This window comes from Melopsittacus undulatus, chromosome 13, assembly GCF_012275295.1.
Source record: "Melopsittacus undulatus isolate bMelUnd1 chromosome 13, bMelUnd1.mat.Z, whole genome shotgun sequence".
NCBI lineage: Eukaryota > Metazoa > Chordata > Aves > Psittaciformes > Psittaculidae > Melopsittacus > Melopsittacus undulatus.
The window spans coordinates 8,905,790-8,924,895 of record NC_047539.1 but is presented as its reverse complement, the minus strand read 5'-3'; the positions used below and the strand labels follow the sequence as shown (position 1 = coordinate 8,924,895).

General features: G+C 43.1%; 1 protein-coding gene across 4 annotated transcripts in view; it reads left to right on the top strand.

Annotated features, from left to right (window-relative positions):
• Nucleotides 1-3,940: 3,940 nt before the first annotated feature.
• TRIM37 (tripartite motif containing 37) overlaps nucleotides 3,941-19,106 on the top strand; it is a 29,635-nt gene continuing 14,469 nt past the window's right edge. For 3 of the 4 annotated variants that reach the window (XM_034068885.1, XM_031043563.2, XM_031043559.2), the window contains exons 1-12: nucleotides 3,941-4,130; nucleotides 5,741-5,842; nucleotides 7,114-7,154; nucleotides 7,928-8,044; nucleotides 9,116-9,203; nucleotides 10,028-10,150; nucleotides 11,201-11,324; nucleotides 12,990-13,057; nucleotides 14,685-14,809; nucleotides 16,635-16,685; nucleotides 17,116-17,197; nucleotides 18,687-18,763. In XM_034068885.1, coding sequence (XP_033924776.1) covers nucleotides 4,110-4,130; nucleotides 5,741-5,842; nucleotides 7,114-7,154; nucleotides 7,928-8,044; nucleotides 9,116-9,203; nucleotides 10,028-10,150; nucleotides 11,201-11,324; nucleotides 12,990-13,057; nucleotides 14,685-14,809; nucleotides 16,635-16,685; nucleotides 17,116-17,197; nucleotides 18,687-18,763 — 1,019 coding nt within the window. In that variant the 5' untranslated portion in view covers nucleotides 3,941-4,109. Of the gene's footprint in view, nucleotides 4,131-5,740; nucleotides 5,843-7,113; nucleotides 7,155-7,927; nucleotides 8,045-9,115; nucleotides 9,204-9,950; nucleotides 10,151-11,200; nucleotides 11,325-12,989; nucleotides 13,058-14,684; nucleotides 14,810-16,634; nucleotides 16,686-17,115; nucleotides 17,198-18,686; nucleotides 18,764-19,106 lie in introns of those variants that run through there. The other variant, XM_034068886.1, reaches the window with a different exon arrangement.

Here is a 19,106-nt window from a genome sequence, read left to right as displayed (position 1 = left end):
CCCTGGGAGCTGATGCCTTTGCCAGCAGCAGCAGCAGCAGCACTGCTCAAGGCCCAGGAAGAAGAAGAGCACCCGCTGCCACTGCTGCGGTGCCTGAGGAGAGTGCTCAGTGCCTCCCGCTGCTTTGGTGCCAGGAAAGCTCTGGGATGGAGCTGGCTCACAGGTGCCATGGGCCAGGCTTTGCCATGGCACGGGAGGAGGCTGCAGAGGGGAAGTGACGTTGACTGCAGCCATGGGACACGAGGCTCCTGGAAGAGCACGGTGGGCCATGTCTGCGTCCCCTGAGGGAGCTGAGCCCCCTCCCTGCAATGTGCTGTGTGCATGGCGCTGGGAGGACACCGTCCACTCCAGGGCGGACACTCCCATCCGTCCCTCCAGGGGGAGCATCAGCCCCTGCAAACCCTGCTCTCTGCCAGTGCCACACCTGCAAGATTCTCCACAGGTCCTCGGAGCCAGGGGAGCTGAGCACCAAGGTCTCCAGCAGGATGTCCATGGCATCCAGGGTCTGCAAGGAGGATAAAGGTCACGTCAGTCTTTCTGCAGTCCCTCCCTCCCCGGGCCATGGACCTAACCCCCCACGCCACACGGAGGACACCCCTGCCTCCTCTGTGTGGCCAAGGGACACCTTGGAGCAGACAAGCTGCAGTGGGCAGAGGAGTCAGTCCAGAGGCACTGGACATGGCAAGGCCCACGAGAAGGAGATGAACGGACAAGGGTGGGAAAGTAAAGCCGAGACCCTACCGTGCCGTGGATCCCTGGCTGTGGCTCAGCACATGCCAGCCAGGGAGCAGCTCTGAGTGCTCCCGGCAGCTCAACAGCACTTACCTTAAAGTAGAGAAAGCTTTCTGGGCCCTTTCCAGCAGCGTTGGGGGGAAGCAAGAAGACCTTCCTAAAACAGGCCTCTAAAAGGCTTTTCTTCTTGCACTCCGATAGCATCTCCACTTCACTAAACAGAGAGAGAGAGGCACCTGTGAGACATGGGCCTGGGAGCGCTGCCTCTGGGCCTTGTGCAGCTGGACACAGACCTCTGGAGCAGAGGTCCCCAAGATGGATGGAGCCCCAGTGTGCAGGGAGCCCTGCCAGAAGGTGCCTCCTCCCTCCTTGACATGGCCCAGGCCAAAGGTCGGTCCTGGCAGGCAAAGCCTCCTGCCTCCTGCTTTTGGGAGCAGCAGAGACGTGGTGGGGACCTGCAGGATCCCTTTGCCATCGCCTGTGCCTCTCGGCAAGCCACGAGCAGGGCAAAGAGCAGGCCCTCTGAGGGCACCACCGGACTCTGCCTGCATGGGAGATGCCCATGGCCAGGCGCAGGGCTACGGGCAGCACAGAAGTGTCTGCCAAACCAGGGTCTGGGCACACACCTCATCCGGGCGAGGACCAGCATGGCTTGCTGCCGCACCGCTGTGTGCACGCGGTCCATGGGCTCTTCTTCCACCAGCGCCTGCAGAACACAAGCAGGATGGGACCTGGCGCTTGCCAGCACCCAGTGCCAGCAGACCCAGCACCAGGCAGCAGGGCTGGCAGACACCCTCTGTCCCCAAGCCCAGCACTGGCCCCCAGCGTGGCCCTATTGCCAGGGCCACTCAGCGGCACCCACATCCCCTCAGGCAGCTCAGTGTCTGCCTGTGCACTCTGGTCCCTGCACGGGCCCTGTGTGTCCTCCCCGTGTGCAGGCGCCTGGCAACTTGCCCCCTTCCCCAGGCCAGCCGCGAGTCCCCTCACCTTGATGCTATCTACCACCTGATGCTGCTCACAGAGCTCCTTTACTTCCCCTAAGAAGCCCTGGTCCCTGGCAGCCGTGCAGAGGCTGGAGACGGCCTGCAGGAATTTCATCTTCTGAGCCTCCTCCTGGGCAGCCCGGGGGGCAGAGACACAAAAAGGCAGTGTAAGAAGGGGGGCACATGGCCAGCGGGACTGCATCACTGGGGCTGCTGTGCTGTGCAGGAGCCCTGGGGGAGCAGCTCTGCCCAGCCAGCAGCCCCCAGCAGCCTGGCAGCAGAGCCAGGGGCCCCATCGGGAGACACGGGCACTGCTACCCTGGAACGGCTGGGGTTACCTTCTCTGAGCTCTGCAGGAAAGCCTGGGTAAACTGCATGCATGCAGTGTGCTCCTCCTCCATCCTTGGCGGACAAAAGGATATGGGTGAGGAACGAGTAAGGTTGGGAGAAATGTCTCGGCACTGCGGGGCTGCTGGGGCAGTGGGAAACAGCGTGGGCTGCGCTCAGGGGTCTGTGCCAGCCTCTCGCTCCCGCTCTGTCCCGTCACCGTCCTGCCGGACACTGGCATGAGGGATGTGTCCTGGTGACTTTTAGACAGTGCCCTGGGCTGTGACCAAGGGCATGTCACAAAGGGCACTACGGTGGGTTCCAAAGAGCGCATCACAAAGGGCACCGTGTTTGGCTCACCATCAGCCCCACAGATCTAATGTGTGTACATGCACAGCAGTAGATTAAACAAAGATATCTTTTATTCAGACCTTCAGTAGGCAAAACGGTTCCCATCTCCTTTGGCTCAACCAGTGTTGCCTGATGGAAAACTAAAGTTGCACAGACCAGCGATTGAGAAGATGAGACTTCTTAGGCGAGAGCTCAGAAAGGGAATCGCCTGAAACAGGGAAGCACCGGTGTCATGTCTTTTATAATCATAGAATACTGAGGGTTGGAAAGGACCTGAACATCATCTGGTTCCAACCCCCCTGCTATGGGCAGGGACACCTCATTTCACCCAAGGCTCTGTCCAACCTGGCCTTGAACACCGTCACTTCCCTGGGCAGCCCATTCCAGTGCCTCACAGTAAAAAACTTCTTCCTCATATCCAATCTAAACTTCCCATGTTAAAGTTTTAATCCATTACCCCTTGTCCTATCACTACAGTCCCTAATGAATAGTCCCTCACCATCATCCCTCTAGGCCTCCTTCAGATACTGGAAGGCTGCTATGGGCCAGGGAAGGGAAGGTGGCAGGAAGGTGGCAGGGAAAGGAAGATTAAACAAAGATATCTTTTATTCAGTCCTTCAGTAGGCAAAACAGTTTCCATCTCCTTTGGCTCAACCAGTGTTGCCTGATGGAAAACTGAAGTTGCACAGACCAGTGATTGAGAAGATGAGACTTCTTAGGCGAGAGCTCAGAAAGGGAATTGCCTGAAACAGGGAAGCTGGTGTCAGGTCTTTTGTCGTAACACCTCGGTATTATTAAGAAAGAAATGAGCGTTCCCTGCTCTGAATGGCTTTACTGTGTCCCCCCTCTGTGTAAATCCTCTTTTTTCGTACGGTATTTAACTGCATCTTGTTTGAAAATAAATCCTTGCACTGGAAGCCTGACCGACTGTTGCCCTTGCTGGCTGGACATGGTTTGAGGATTCTGCTGTACCCTTTCCCAGGCAGCATAGCAACTCTGTGACGCTGCTCTCCAACACTCAGTCCAGACTTCGGCAGAGCTCTTACAAAGCCATTATTCTTTTTATGTCCCTCTGTGGAAGGAATTAAGTACACCGAAAGCAGAATGAGAGAATCTCTTTGAAGGGAAAGGTGGTGTTCCTTTTTTGCTGCTCTAGACAGGTCTTGCATGGAGTGATTCTGAGCCACTGCCAGGGTTCAAATGGATCCTCTTCAGCATAATGAGGGCGGGGAGGCGGGATGGGCACCCGTGTCCAGCTTGAGACTTGTCCTCATCAAGCACTCCCAGGGCTCAGTACGCCCTGTGGTGTGCACAACACAACGGGGATGGGACCCGGTGTCCAGCAGTGCCAGCAGAGCCAGCGCCAGGGCTCTGCAGAGCTCTGTAAACCAGTTCCTGGGGGCACCAAGCCTGAGGAGCACCCCCGGCCCCCCCAGCCCCCAGCTCACGAGCGTTTCCATGCCGACGCCCCCCCAAGCGGAGCGGCAGGCCGGAAGTTCCCCCTCGCGCGTGCGCAGTGTCGTTGGGTCCCGCCCGTGCAGCGGCGGTTGGGGTGGGAGGAGCAGCTGAGCTCCTCGGGACCGTTCTCCGGCAGGTACGGGGGTTAGGGTGTAATCGTGGCCCTGCGGCTCTTGACCAGCCGTGGCTGTTGAGCTCCGTGCCGTGTGGTGAGGAGCGTGCTCGGGGAGGATCTGTTCCCCCGGCGGTGCCGCGACCATGGACGAGCAGAGCGTAGAGGTGAGTGGTGTGGCGGCTGTTGTGCTCGCGCCGCCTGAGGGAGGCGGGACGGGCAGCTCGGCGGTAGCGTGGTGCGCTCCGGTGCGCATCCCCGGGCCCGTGGGGATGGGGCCGCTGCGGCGGTGGCACCTTCCCTGCCGTGGGGGTACGGCGAGTGGCGGGGACGGGCCTAGTCGGTGTGGTCTGTGTCGTTCGGCCTGAGCTGTTTACGGGCCGGGTAAGGACTGGCGGATGGTGCCGGGGCCGCGGAGCCCCTGGCTGCTCCCTCGCCCTTGTGTGAGGGGAGAGAAGCCGAGCGGTAGGGAGCTGGGGGCGGTCCCGGAGGCGGAACACAGATGGCAGCTCTGCCGCGGGCTGGGGTGCGCAGCGTGCCGAGTCCTGCTCCTGTGTGCCCGGTGAGCCGGTAGGGAGGAAGAGGGGTGTAAAGAGGTGATGTTTCTGGGTGATACGTGGTTGTTTTACGTAGTCCAGGTTAGAAAAGAAAGGCGTTGGATGGACACCTGGCGCTGATAGAAGCCGCTCTGGCATGCGTGAAGGCACAGTAGTCAGTGGTGCTTGTCTGTGACCTGGGCAATTTGTACACGTTGGTGTTGTCCGTATTAATAAGAGCCAGACCGGGGCAGGATTTAACAAGACCGTGTGTGATAACTTCCTGTAAATACATGTACTGTGTTTTAATGGTTTGCAGCCATTAAAGAAGACACTAATGTTTGGGAGATAGATACTGTGGTGTCTGTAAATTCAAGAAATGCTTCTGTGCTCGTTTATAGTTTCGACTCTAGGGAAAAAAAAATAGCCCATCAGAAGAATCTCAGAGTTCTGTAGTTAAAGCCAGAAGGGGTTTTACTCCTGGACAATACAGAATGTGAAAGTTATCAGTGCAAAATCTTACCAGTATGGAAAGCAAGCATAGTGTGATATTTCAAAGCACCTTTCTCATTTTGGGAATGGAAAGAGCTGAGGTGGTGTATGCTAGAACAAAATGCTTCACTCTTCAGATGGGGATAGTAAAAATAATTTGTCAAATTACAATTGTATTGCTGGAGAATTATTAAGGGGGGTGTGAGAGAGCATAGACATTGTGGAGCTAGTGCTAATGGTAGACCTTAAAAAATGTAAGCCTTATAAAAGTAAAAACAAAAGCTCCATACAGTTCAACCCATCTCATTAGCATTCTGTATAACAGATACATGCACTTACCATGCTTTTGAATTAGTTTAGTGCCAGTATATTGAAACTCATGTGCTTAGAATCTGCAGGTACAGCAGTTTGTTCTGGCATCTGTTCAATCCCATATGAACACAAACAGGAATGATATTTTGGCTCTAGAAAGGCCTGTGTCAAAAAAGATGAGCCAAACAAAGAAACTGTGCCTTGAAGAACAGTGTTGAAAAATGTGTGCTAAGAGCTGGTGTAGTGTAGGAGGAAGTCGGGGGGGGGGTGGGGGGGAGAGCCACTGTGTTTGACATGGTGTTTTGACTCTGAGCTATTGGTAGCTGTTTGGAGTGGGACTGCATGTATGAAACCTGGCATTCTGCCTGGGAAATAAATGCAACTCTGATAAGCTTGAAGTATATGGCTTAACAGTAGCGATAATCTACCCTCTGCAGAGCATTGCTGAAGTATTCCGATGTTTTATTTGTATGGAGAAATTGCGTGATGCACGCCTGTGTCCTCATTGCTCCAAGTTGTGCTGTTTCAGTTGTATTCGGGTGAGTTTTCTCATTATAGTTTATTCTTGCAAATGTATGAACTTAAAACTTTGTGATCTTATGAACATGTTCTTGATTCTTTCGAGTCTGTTTCCCTGGTGCTCCAAGGATTCCTTTTTCCTGCCCTGTGCTCTTCAGTTTCCCTTTCAGGATCCTTTATAACTCCCCAAGGGAAAAGTGAGGCAGGCTGTGCATTGCATTTAGCAGTACTAATTATAGGGACTATCTGGATAATTGCTTAAAAGAAGCAGACATATAATGATCCCATCTGTGGCATCTTTTGGGAGTCAGTGGTGCCTGGTTGGAAGACACAAAATTGGGACAGGAATGAAATGCTGACTTGGCATCTCAGTATGGAGCACTGGAAGATCATAACACCACCTCTTGTCACCTTGGGGATGTTTCAGAATACTTACCAAACTAGTATAGTGTGAGCAGATACAGGCTAAATCTTTCTCAAGAGAGCCTGATGTAGCAGGCTGAAGCAGCATCTGAATCCCAATTCATTGATGAAATCCTGGTTTCCAGTGCATAACACTTTAGTTCCAAGTCTGGAAGTTGTTGGTGCAGTGGGAGAGGGTTCAGCTGAGGTTTTCAGTCCTCTGGTAGTATTTCCAGAAAGTGGAACAGGCAATCGTTTGCTTTGAAAGCTCTGACAAGAACTATAGGTGAAGGCTTCATGTTACACATTAAGAATGTTAACACATAGTTGCTGGGTGGTGAGAGATTATTCATGAGAATCTTTAAATGTAGTAGTAAGCTGACAGATAAAAGCCCATTAACTGCTGCGCTTTTACACTTGTAAGTTGTAGTGGGCAGGTGAAGTTTCTTCCTCAGCTGCTTGTCTTTGCAGCTTTCTGGAAGAGAAGGATTCGAAGGGTCCTTGTGGATTTGATCCTTGATCCACAGGTATCTAATACGTGTATAGATAGCCCAAGAGGAAGAAATAAGCTACCTTGAAGAGTATAATTTAGACTGAAATATAGGCTTGTATGCTTTGCTTTCTTTTGTTGAAACACGCTCTTCAGTCTGTGGTGATGGGAGTCTGCCCCATGTGTGGTTTCTTATGGAATATTTGGTACCTCAGAATCCTCTGTGTATTTTTTACTAGGATGCCTTTGACATCTAAAGAAAAGTGGTTGCTTTGTGACTAAGGGGTGGAACAGCTGAATTATAAACCTTAAAAACTGCCCAATTAATGGTAGAATGTATTTGCTTGCAGTTCATTTTTTACAGTCTCTTTAAAAATGTTTTTCCTTTTTCCTTCATAGCGTTGGCTGACAGAACAAAGAGCTCAGTGCCCTCATTGTAGGTAAGGTATTTTTAGTATCAGAAAGAAATTACCGGGAATTGGGTGTGCAGTCCTGTTATGATCAATCTCTATTTTTTTCAGTGCAGGTTGCACTAAATTTGTAAGCTTGATTTGTTTTTATTTTTATCTTTTTTTAAGGACTCTCTGCTGTTACTATAAAAATTTACTCTGGTATAATGCTTACTGTAAAGTACGTTCTAGTTTTGCTACCAGCTAAGCAAGATCTTTATTCTTCCCCTGTCACACTGCTGTTTGCAGTGAGTGTGGTGTGTAGCTATAGTGTGGTGTTTCGTTGGTTTGGGTTTTTTTTAATGCAAGCCCTGGCCTCCATTAGCACTTCTGGGCACTTAGCAATACTAGCTCTTGATGGACCAAAAATTGGAAAGTAGCATATTCTTTTCCCTAAGGAAAGAGAGGTCCTTAAACCCAATTAATCAAACATTTCTACTGAACTTCTTAAATATTGAGCTTTTCAAGTGTTTGATCTAAAGTGCTAAAGTGAAGAAGCACTGAGAAACAAATTATTTGCCCAGCATTATCCAGGAGTCTATCAAGAAATCTGGAAATAGTTCTTGGGTTCCCCATGTTGACTTCAAACGTTGCTTTGCTTTTTGGTTTTTTTTTCCCCATGAAATAACTAGTAGAGCTTCTACGTTTTTGCCCATGAATTTTTCCCATAGTGTGGAGTCAATGAAGTGAATTAAGTCAATGATGCTTCTCTTCTATCTCCTGGAGCTGAGTTCTTGCTCTAACTCTAGCCATGCTTCTTGCAGAGCCCCGCTGCAGCTGCGAGAGCTTGTGAACTGTCGTTGGGCAGAAGAGGTCACACAGCAGCTTGATACCCTTCAACTCTGCAATCTCACAAAGCATGAAGAAAATGAGAAAGACAAGTAAATGGAGCTTTCTTCACATAAAGCATGTAGCAGTTTGCTTATATAAGCGGGCTTTTAATTTCCCTGATTCTAAGGAGCTGAACAAGCTGATAACTTTGACTTAAAAGCTGAATTGTGCTCATTGTCTGACTAAAAGTTGGAGTTAATTTCTGTCATACTTAATGGAACAAGAAAAACTCTTTGGTGTGTTTGCCTAGAAAGCTAGCATTTCTTGTTTGGCTCAGTATAGTTAAAATGAGAGCTAGAGGAAACATGAAGGGTGGTAATACTGTTTCAGGCTGTTAGCCCATCTTAGTGACCATACAGCTGAAACAAATTTTCTGCTCAGTGGCTTGTCCGTTAAGACTGTGGGTGCTCATTTGGTATCTCTGCACCTAAAAGCAGAGAAGCTGTTTTGAAAAGGTGTCTTCTAGTCATGGGTGAAAATGTAATTGCTAAATCGAGATTGAGATTAAAGAAAATATACAAAGTCTCAGAGAAAGCACTTCTGTTACTACATCTGCCACGTGATTGCTGTTCACTTTCCTTCCTTGTCTTTGGAGCCTCTCGTGTTTTCTGATATATTCTCTTCCTAGGAATAACTCTCAGAACTTTCTCATGAGGCTTTTCTCCTGGTTTTATCCCATTAGCAGTCCTATTATGTGTGTTAAGATACATTCTGGAGATTTGGAGGGGAAAAGTGTAAGAAGAAGCGTTGATAAATGAACAGGGACCAATGATGTGTTCTCTGCCAGCCTCCTCCTCAAGTTTGTGAATCCTAATGGAGGTGGAAGGGAGAGGCCTGTATTTGAGGTCTCTCCTGGTCTGTGCTTGATCTGTTGATTGATGCTGTTCCTGAAATGTTAAGAAATGCCAAAGATTGATTTGTCCAAATAGCTTGTGAGCCATTGCTCTGTGGTTACTTTAGGTAGCATATGATCAGGACTTTAATAATGGGATTGATTCACTGATGGTATCTTTACTCTCAGTGTTTGACAGCAAAGCAAGTGAAAATGTTAAATTGAATCTGCAGAAAATTCATAGCTATTTTCTGTTGATAATATGTATTTTGGTTTTTTTTTGTTTAAGGTGTGAAAGTCATCATGAAAAACTTAGTGTTTTCTGCTGGACCTGTAAGAAGTGTATCTGTCACCAGTGTGCGCTTTGGGGAGGAATGGTAAGAAGAGACTTGCTTATGTGCACATGGTGTGCTGCATTAAGAGACTGCCAGTGTTCTGTTTGCCAGCATTTTGAAGAAATAGAAATGCTGTGAAAGTGTTGTAATAGCAACTGAACTGCCACACAAATATTGTAGTGGTACGTGTATTTATAATTTAATATGAACATTGGGTTTGAAAAGCATGCCTCCTGTTTATAATTAGAAAAACAAATTGAATTTTTGCTGAAATGAGGTCAGAATTACCTTCCTTTTTGTAAGCCTCATGATGTCTTGCATGAACTTGAGAGGGTGTTGGGAATTTTATGGGCAAAGGTAGAAGTCTTTCTCAGAAAATACAGGTAACTCTTAGATTACTTAAATGTTCTGGTCTGTAATGCTGAGGATCTTCAAAGCTCTAGTAGCACAATTCTTTCCTTTCAGTTGCATATTTCCAGGAGAGACCACTGTCGTTGTCTGGAATATAAGTGGTTTAGAAGTGCGCTGCCTTTGGGAAGGGTGTTTTAGTAATAATAAGAAAAATAAATAACCTTCTGTTGTTATTTGATTAGAGAACTGCACAGTGAATGAAGCAGTCTATCTTTGGGGGCCTGTTGAGACTCTTGACAGGAAGCTTTGAAGCTATAAAAGCCAAATTCATGACTTATTACAAAAGGAAGCGAAGGACAGACTTCCTACATACAGTCTGCTTTGGAACTTCTCCAAAATGAGTGGTGCACTAAGAGATTTTCTTCCCCTCTCTTTCAGTACTTTAATAGGAGTGGAATGAAGTTAAAATGAGATGCTCTATTATTCTCCATCTGCTCCCCCTCTTTTTCTAACAGCACGGAGGACATACTTTTAAGCCACTGGCAGAAATCTACGAACAACATGTCACAAAAGTCAATGAAGAAGTGGTAAAGCTTAGGAGAAGACTCATGGAATTGATCAGTTTGGTTCAAGAAGTGGTAAGAAACTGATCCAAGATAATGTTTTCCTGTAGTACACCATTGTCAAGGGGCAACTGTCAAGAGAGGCATGGAAATATTACACCATTGTATAGGCTCGTGGTGTTGTCAGGACCTGTTCAGAAGCTGTTAGTTTTGGTAGAACTCATTTTCCTTTTTTTTTTGGAGAATATATTTGAGCTTACAGGATGTCTGTAAGGTGGCTTACCAGTTAAAAGTTTGGAGTTTGTGTACCTCCTTTTTCTTCCCCATAGGGGTAAATGTGTTAGATTCCAAACATTGAAATGTTCAGCTTTGGCAGTTTTTAGTGGGAATCCCAGGAATTAATTTCTTGTAATCTAGGGAGGATTATTTTTGTGTTCTGCTGAGTGCTGGTACATTTATTGTGTATTCTTTGCACAAATAAGTTGGTTTGTTGGTTTTTTTTAAACAAGTCTCAGTAGGGTTTTTGTGACTGTTACATCACCATGTGGGCTATTTGTAAGTATTTGTAGAATCATAGGATGGTTAGAGTTGGAAAGAACCTAAAGATTATCTAGTTCCAACCCCACATGTTTATAGAGGATTGTTGCTTTCACCTTCCAGGGTGAAGGGCATAATTTTTATCAAATTATTCTTGTTACCAAGAAGGTAACTTTAATGATCAAATTACAGAAGAGAAAATGGCAGTTGTATTTGTAAATTTTGGTACTAAAGAATTCCTGTATGATGAATCTGTATGCAATGAGAAAATGTTGCTCAACTTTACTGTTAACCTTTGGTCACCCACCAGAGGGCACACTTACGTGTTCCATGAAAGTCAAAGGATATTTTCAGGAGCAGCCTGTAATGCAACTCATCTAAACCCACATTCCTATTTTCTTATTCTAAATAAGTGAGCTCCAGTAAGACCTGGATTATTTTCTTTTTTTTTTGCTTCATAGAGAAATAGAGCTGGAGGGGATTGTAGGAAACCTTAGGAATGAATGGAACCAACATGTAAAAGAGTGAAACATGGAGAAATGTGAAGCTTTTGATTTTGTGCATCTTTTTCCCTGAACTCTGGTTTAGGAGAGGAATGTAGATGCAGTGCGTAGTGCGAAGGATGAACGAGTTCGGGAAATCAGGAATGCAGTGGAGATGATGATAGCCCGATTAGACACTCAGCTGAAGAATAAGCTTATAACATTGATGGGTAGGTATTTATGCATGGGAACAACATATCAATTATGTGTAAATCTATTAAGAAACTTTCTTGCCCTGGAAGTGTGACTCCTTACACACATTATGGTGTTTAAGCACATTAAGCACTGTTAGAAGCTTTCTGCCTGCAGCAAAGCTTTCAATTAATCATGTAGTTACTGTGATACAGTTCTAAGTTGTTAGATGTAACCTGGTTAATTCTGTTGGAAACTCCAGTATAATAACTTGGAGAACATTTCTGTCTAATTGGAAGATATTTAGTTCATTTCACCTAGAATATTTGTATACCATCATTTTGGTTAGCCAGGATGTCCATCTTTGTGATTTGACATCTTTCTAATATATATACTCCTTTTAATGTAATTTTAAAAAATGAATAGTCTGTATGAGCTGTCTGGTGAGCCAGCACTTCAATCCATACATACAGGCAGCCTTGTCTGCGAATGAAGAACATGGCATCTGGAATCAGAGCTGCTTATTTGGTTCCTGACACTTTTGCTAGCTGGGACTCGTCACTTTAGCTCTACTTTGGTATTGAGGTGAGAAGCCGGGTGGTGCCCTACTAAAAATGAAGTGTAGCTTTCAATGAGAAGGACAGAAAATTCTGCAGTTGGCTATAACTGTGCATGCTTTGCTCAGCTAATTTTGCATCTGTGCCTTGGTTATTCCACCTGTGCTTTCCTTTCCATAATGCATTGATATGAGCACATAGTAAAGGTGACATCTCTCTTCAGACCCTCTTGAAATGTTACGCTTATGACCTTACTTTTGCAAGGTACACAATGAGTAGGTTAAAGTACACAGAGAAAAGATCCTTGACTTCGTATCTATGTACTTGTAGTGGAAATAAAAGTAAGGCAGTAAAATAGCTGTTCTGAAAATGTATTTCTGATGCTTGAAATCTTCACACACATTCAAACACGCCTCCCATCTCCCTGCCACCTACCCAAAGAAAACCTGCAATGTTCATTCTTGGAAAATGTTCTTAGCTTTGATAATGCTTATGTTTATTCTCTTAGATAATTTTTATTAAAACCAAAACAATATAACGGCTCCTAGCCATGTTTCAAGTACATCTTCAAATACATGTCAGTACCTTAAAATGTTTGCTTTAAATTAAATCCAGGTTTCATACCTACTTTGTGCCTCTGTTGAATGCAGTTATTGGTCACAAGATTTGTGTTAGTGTGTACTGATTAAATAGATCAGTTTTAAAGCTGTAGTAAAATATCATAATTATTTATATGTATAGGTTAACATTTTGTTCATGTAACACCTTTTTTCTAACAGCTGCCGCTACTCTTCAGGTGTGTAACGTGTGAGGGAAGTGAAGTCAAATCTATCTTTTTTCTTTTTTATGTCCAAAAAAGCACCCCAGAACAACAGACTTGCCATTTCTGGGACACAGAATGATTCATTACTGACTTAACCTCAAGTGAGTTCTTTACTACAGCTCTAATTAAAAATGTAGGCTTACTTTTAAAATGCTTTCTCAATCAACCTTGGTATATTTAGAAATTCTTTACCTTAGTAGGTTTTGGATCAGCTTCCAGGTAAAAAAAAAAAAAAGGAGAAAAAAAAAGCTCACTTTCTTAAAATCCAGTGAGTTATGGGGTGTTTTTTTTTTCTTTAAACATGTTATCTTCTCTTTAAACAGGTCAAAAGACATCACTTACTCAAGAAACTGAACTTCTGGAATCCCTCCTTCAAGAAGTAGAACATCAGGTAATTATAAAAAGAGCTGAAATGTTGTGTTACACAGATCCCTCCCTCCTCAGTCAGATCCCTCCTCTGTCAGCGTTCCTCAATTTAATTTTAAACTGTCAATTGATGTATATTTTTGAGGGTATCTTTTCATTTAAGTGGTCTTGGGTTACACAATTTCTTCTTAAAAAGTTGCTTGAAAAACTAGTACAGGGATTAATAGCAGTATCCTAGAAAACTACACAGTTACATGTTTGGTGAATGTAACATTACAAATCCTTTCTGTCGTAGTTTGAACTTGAAGCATTTAGGTGATGTAGGTCTGTTAGTCTGTTAAATTCTGTTAGTTCTGCTGCTGTCAAGTGCATATGAATAGTGGTGGCTATAAATTGAGAATAAACAAAGTGTTTTGTTTCTCTGCTTTTGAGGAAAACTGAACTGGTTGTAGCTGTTTATTTCTGTCTACCTGCTTTCCCAGGACATATTTTATGTATTTATTATTTTTATTTATATAAATAATATATATATTTGTTGTCTTTTTGTTGAGAGCTCTCTGTGAAGTTGCATATATTGCATCCCTAATGAGGATATTTTAAATAAAGCAGTGAGTATGCAGCTCTACAGGCCAGTATCTCTTTTTCAGAAAAAAAGCCCCATTAAAATATTAATAAACCAGTGTTAGTGAAACATGACCTCTTCTCCCTGCAAATAGGAGGAAAAGCATACTAACTGGGAAAAAAAAGTGATAACATGCAAACATGTGGCAACTGTGTAGGTCTCCACTGCTTTATTTAAAGTCATCATATATGTCTTTGTCAGGAGGGGCTTTGAACTTCATGGTCTTTTTTGTGAAAGTGATAGAATTATTTGAAGAGCTCATAGCAACAATGGGACTTTAAAAAATGTACATACTACTCTCGCTTAAGCCTGACAAAGCTTGAAATGTAAATCTGGTATGTTCTTCCAACATCTAAAGTATAATTAAGAAGGGGAGTATATTTGGCTCTTTCAGTAAAGAGGTTTAGAAAATCCAGTACTAGTTAATCAAGGAACATTAGAATATTAGAAAGGAGTAACTAAAACCTAAAAGAACCATTTAATATCACAGGAGCTTTTATCACTGTATTGTGATGCATTTGACAGATTATCCTAATGTCTAATTGTTATTTCCAGATTGATCTGCTTTTTATTGCCTAAACACTGTTAATAGATGTGACTTGGTATTAATCAGACATCTTCTGTATAAATTAGTTCAAACTAAGTGAAGTACATGGTAGTTGCTTGTAACTTTCACTATAGGGTTTCGAAGCCTTCAGCATTCAGAACGTCCCAACTGGGTTGCGTAGGCCTAGGAGTGAGACAGAATTAGAATATCTATTTCAATTTCCTAACAGAAATTTTAGAACACGTGACCATCGGCTGTTGTAGGCAAGTTCTTTAGTTTAGGAGTTGACAGTTTTAAGGTAAATAAACCCCAAACAAATGAAAAACCCGAAAGAACCAGAACATTCTGAGCTGCATTTTCTGTTGCATTGTGGGTAATCTTTCTGAAGCTGTAACAGACATGCAGTTTATTTTTTAAAACCAAAAGTGGTCAAAATCTATGGTTTCTACTAATGTGTTTTCCTTCTTCTTTTTTTTCCCCTAGTTACGATCATGCAGTAAGAGTGAGTTGATCTCCAAAAGTTCGGAGATCCTGCTGATGTTCCAGCAGGTTCATCGGAAGCCTATGGCCTCATTTGTCACCACTCCTGTCCCCCCAGACTTCACAAGGTCAGCACTGCAAATACTTTGTTTAAACTTGAAAGTCTTCTTGCAAAGGTTTGTTTTGCTTATTAAAAAATGTGTAGAGTAAATTAGAGGAGAATATTCATTTTGCTGCACCACTGTATGGAGGAGGACATGCCTCATCTGGGAGGTAAGTGTATTATGTACCTCAGCCTTTTGTAAAGCAGTGATAGGAGAGTGTCACTGTATTTTAAGAGAATGTTAGAGAGTAAATGATAGACAGCTGGTGGAGAGGTTGCCTGATACTCACCTTCTCAACTATATGAGCTCTGGCATTGGTAATCCGAGGAGTAAAGTGATTTTGTCCGTTTCTGTGTTAAACCTAGTATCTCTAACTGAATTTGGGTCCAGGCTTATACACTGAAAATTTTTGACTGCTTAATTACTCCTGTTAATAACCTGTGCTGCAAGTAGGCTTTTCTGTTCTGGCAGGGCTTATTTTATGTCTGTAGTCCCTGATGGGGAGTCATGACAGTGGCTTCCAGCAACAGTTTCTTTTCTCTTTTACACATAGTTTACTGTTTGGTCCTTTTTCTGTTCTTATTGGGTCCCTGAGTATATAATTACAAGGCTCTCATGAGATGCCCCTGCACAACAGCTTAATTCACAATATATAGCCAAAACCACTTCATAGCACAATTCTTCATAAAGAGAGTGCTACTGGTGCTGGGTTCTCAGGAATGCTGTTGAGAGTTTAGGGTAGCTGGCTGAAAAATGTCTCAAAAGAATAGAAGGTAGAGAAGCCTTGAAAGAATTCCTCAAATAATTTTGTCTTCTCTACCAAAAATTGGTTCAGCTTGCTTTTAACGTCAATCTCAAAACTTTTTCTGGTATGTTTTCTGAAAAGAATAATTAAATTCTCTTAATCAGAAAGAAAGAAAGAAAAAGAAAGAGAGAAAGAGAAAGAAAGAAAGAAAGAAAAGAAAGAAAGAAAGAAAGAGAAATTTAATTTAAGAGAATTTAAGTTTAATTAAACTCTTTTTAAACTCTCTAAGGGGAGTTTAAATCTGCCTGCCATTGGAAAATGAACATTAGGGTACCTCTTGCTCGGAAGCACAAACCATTTGAGCCCACTGCTTTCAGCCATGCAGTAGTTTCATCCTTTCTAGAACTATCGAGGAGTCTTACATTAAAAATTCACCATATTAAAAGACTACTAGCCATCACATATAAAAAGGCAAATCCTCTTAAATACTTCCTACCGCGGAAAGGACTCAGTCAGAGATCACTATGATCAGACAAAAAGCCATTTATTGCAAAGCATTAACTCCTTATATGCTATTGCTTATGCACACCTACAGCAATTTGGCATATCATGATTGGATACTTGTCTTGAAGACCCTTAGTGACTAACATATAATTGGTTAAGCACAGGTGTGAGAACTTGACCTCGAACACTTGCCAACAGTCCACAGTTCTCATCACTCAGTGAATTCCAGCTTCTTATCTTGCTTGCTTAAGCTTCCTCAGGCCTCCCATGGCCTTGCTGTATCCCTCGGAGTTATTCAGAGCTCATGTACCAAATATCCATTCTCCTGTGAGAACACTGTCTCCACAACTTCCAGTTGCTTTTCCCTTCATTACATTAAATATTTGTTTTATTGTGAGCTATCACATGGAGAGTTAGTGGAGAGAAGGCTTATAAATGGAATTTTCAAAAGTACTGAAATAATCCATTATATAGTCCTAGTGAATTTCAGTAGCTCTGGTGACCTAATTCATCTTCAATGCTTCTGGAGATTCCAAAAGTTGGGATTTTTAATGTCATGTTATTCAATTCTAATATATTTACATCTCTCTTGCCCCTTAGTGAATTGGTTCCAGCCTATGACTCAACTACATTTGTCTTGGAAAACTTCAGGTAAGAATGTATTTTAAATTACTGTGAATATTGAGAAGCTTTTTCTGTTTCTTCTGTACATGCGTAATAGTCTTCAGAACACAGAATTGTCTCTGCAGAAAACTGTCAGATATGAGCCAAGCTATAGGAAGGAATTCAATCAAAAATCTCATTTACTAGGTGAACAATTATCTCTAGCTAAACTGTTAGCTAAAAAGATTTTCCATAGCAAAGGCAAATTTTTCCCTTTCTGAAAAAGATTAGATAATTATATAAGTAACACATATATTTGTATGGACACTTAACATTCTGCATGGGCCTTGTGCTGCTACATGCTCTGTGCAGCAAGGTGGTTGGTTCTAGTGTGTAACAGTGTGTGAGTGCAGTTTACTATTTTATGGAGGATTTTGGTTTGTCCCAATAGCAAATGTTTTTTCTCCTTTCTCAATAGTACATTGCGCCAGCGAGCAGATCCTGTGTACAGTCCACCTCTGCAAGTGTCAGGACTTTGCTGGAGATTAAAAGTTTATCCAGTGAGTTATGCTTTCAACTAGTGTCGTTATCCCACCCAAAACACTTCAGCAGCATTTGTGTGCTTCTCTTGTAAAGAAATACCAGCTAGTATCTTCTCGTGTTGTGTATAAAAAGCTGTATCAAAAGAACGTAATGAGGTTGTAGGGTTGATCACAAACCACTGGAGTGTTCCTGCTCTGCTTCCAGATACGCAGCATGAACGTTCTCAGTGTAGTTAATCTGCTTAATTTAAAAGCAATTAAAAAAGGTCTTACTAATATGCCATACGAACTGTAATAGATATTTTTACTATTTTTGTCTGAGTGGTTTTGGTAGATCTTCCTTGCAGAACTGAAGTGTAGAATAACTTAAAATATTTATGTTTATGAATAGTACTTATTTGGGCAGTTGGGAAGAGGACAAGGTATTGAAGATGAATCTGTTTTACTGTGCATCCAGTTCTCAGATGCTGAGAATACATGCTAAAACATGTGTATTGTACTAATATCCTTCCAGTGAGCTGAACAGTCAGGTTTTTGAAGCAGTATTTTTGTCAGTGTTGGAATGTTAACCCACAAGGTACAATCTTTTTGCAGTCCAATAGCCTGGTCAGTGCTTCAAGGAAGCTCTGGCTTCTACTGCAGCTGTGTTTGGAGAAATATGTGTTTAGTGGTGGAGTGCAGGTTTTGTTTGTTTAGTGGTCGACATGGCATCTTCAGAGAACTGGATTAATCTGTTAAGCCCATGTTTGCACAGAATTTGTATTTCTGGGGTGCAGAGGTGGTCCCCTGTGTAAGTGTTCAGAGTATTGTAAATTCAGGATTGACTATGTAAGTTATGCTTTCAGAAGGCATTAACATCTATTTTTTAAATGGTAAGTTAAAATATTTCTTCAACCTAGAGGATTCAAGTTCAGACATTCCTCATCCTTGATGAAGGTGAGTGTGATGGAGGTTTTGCCATGTTTCTCTTTTGTTTTCTACTTGATTCTAATATTGTTTCTCAGTTAACTGACCTAACTTTTTCACATTGCATGTTTTTTGTAAAGAAATGACTCTTATTTCAAATACCAAGTAGCTTTGAAATGCAGCTGTATGGAAAATATTTCAGAACTAATGTTTAACCTGAGCTGGTTTAAGGTGGAGAATTTGAGAACTGGAATATAATAAACTGCTAAGTAGATTTTATGAGCTTTTTTCTGCTTTTTCTATTTGTTACATAAATTGTCGGTTCAGTTTTCCACTTTGAACCCGTAAAGTGTTAACAGAGTAATTAAAGCTCTGTTTTGAGATTTATATCCGAGATGCAAACACCTTGTTGATTCAAGTTGCAGTAAGACTTCCAGGTCATAGAAGATTAAAAACAAAACTGTATCATACAAAGTAAAGTGCTGTTGCAAATTCTCTATTGACTGAAGCTGCTTTCTCAACTTCAAGGGTATGTCAAGGTGTTTTGCTTTTCTGGTTTTTGCTGTCATATTTTAATCAATTTATCTCAATTTATTTCAAGGATGGAAATGGTGTTGTGCGGGGCTACTACCTGTCTGTGTTCTTGGAGCTGTCCGCTGGATTGCCAGAGACATCCAAGTAAGTAAACCTCTAGTAAGAGCAGCTGGTTTGATTTCTTTTTCTTTTTTTTTTTTTAAATTGGCAAAGCATCTGGAGAGGTTTGCAGAGAATGATCTGAATTTCTGTAGTGTTGCTGGGGACTGATGCAGAGTCCTCTTGAAAAGAACAGCAGGCTTCTGTTGTCCAGAAGCTTTGAATTGTGCCCAAAGATAATAACTGAAAGTTATTTGGTGGCTTTCTCAAGATAAAAAGCTAGCTGTCAAAACAACAGAGAAGAACATCTGTCCCCTAGTATTCAACCCTAAAGTTGGTTTACCATTCTCACTATTACTGCTTTTATCCCCTGCTGTACTGTTTATAT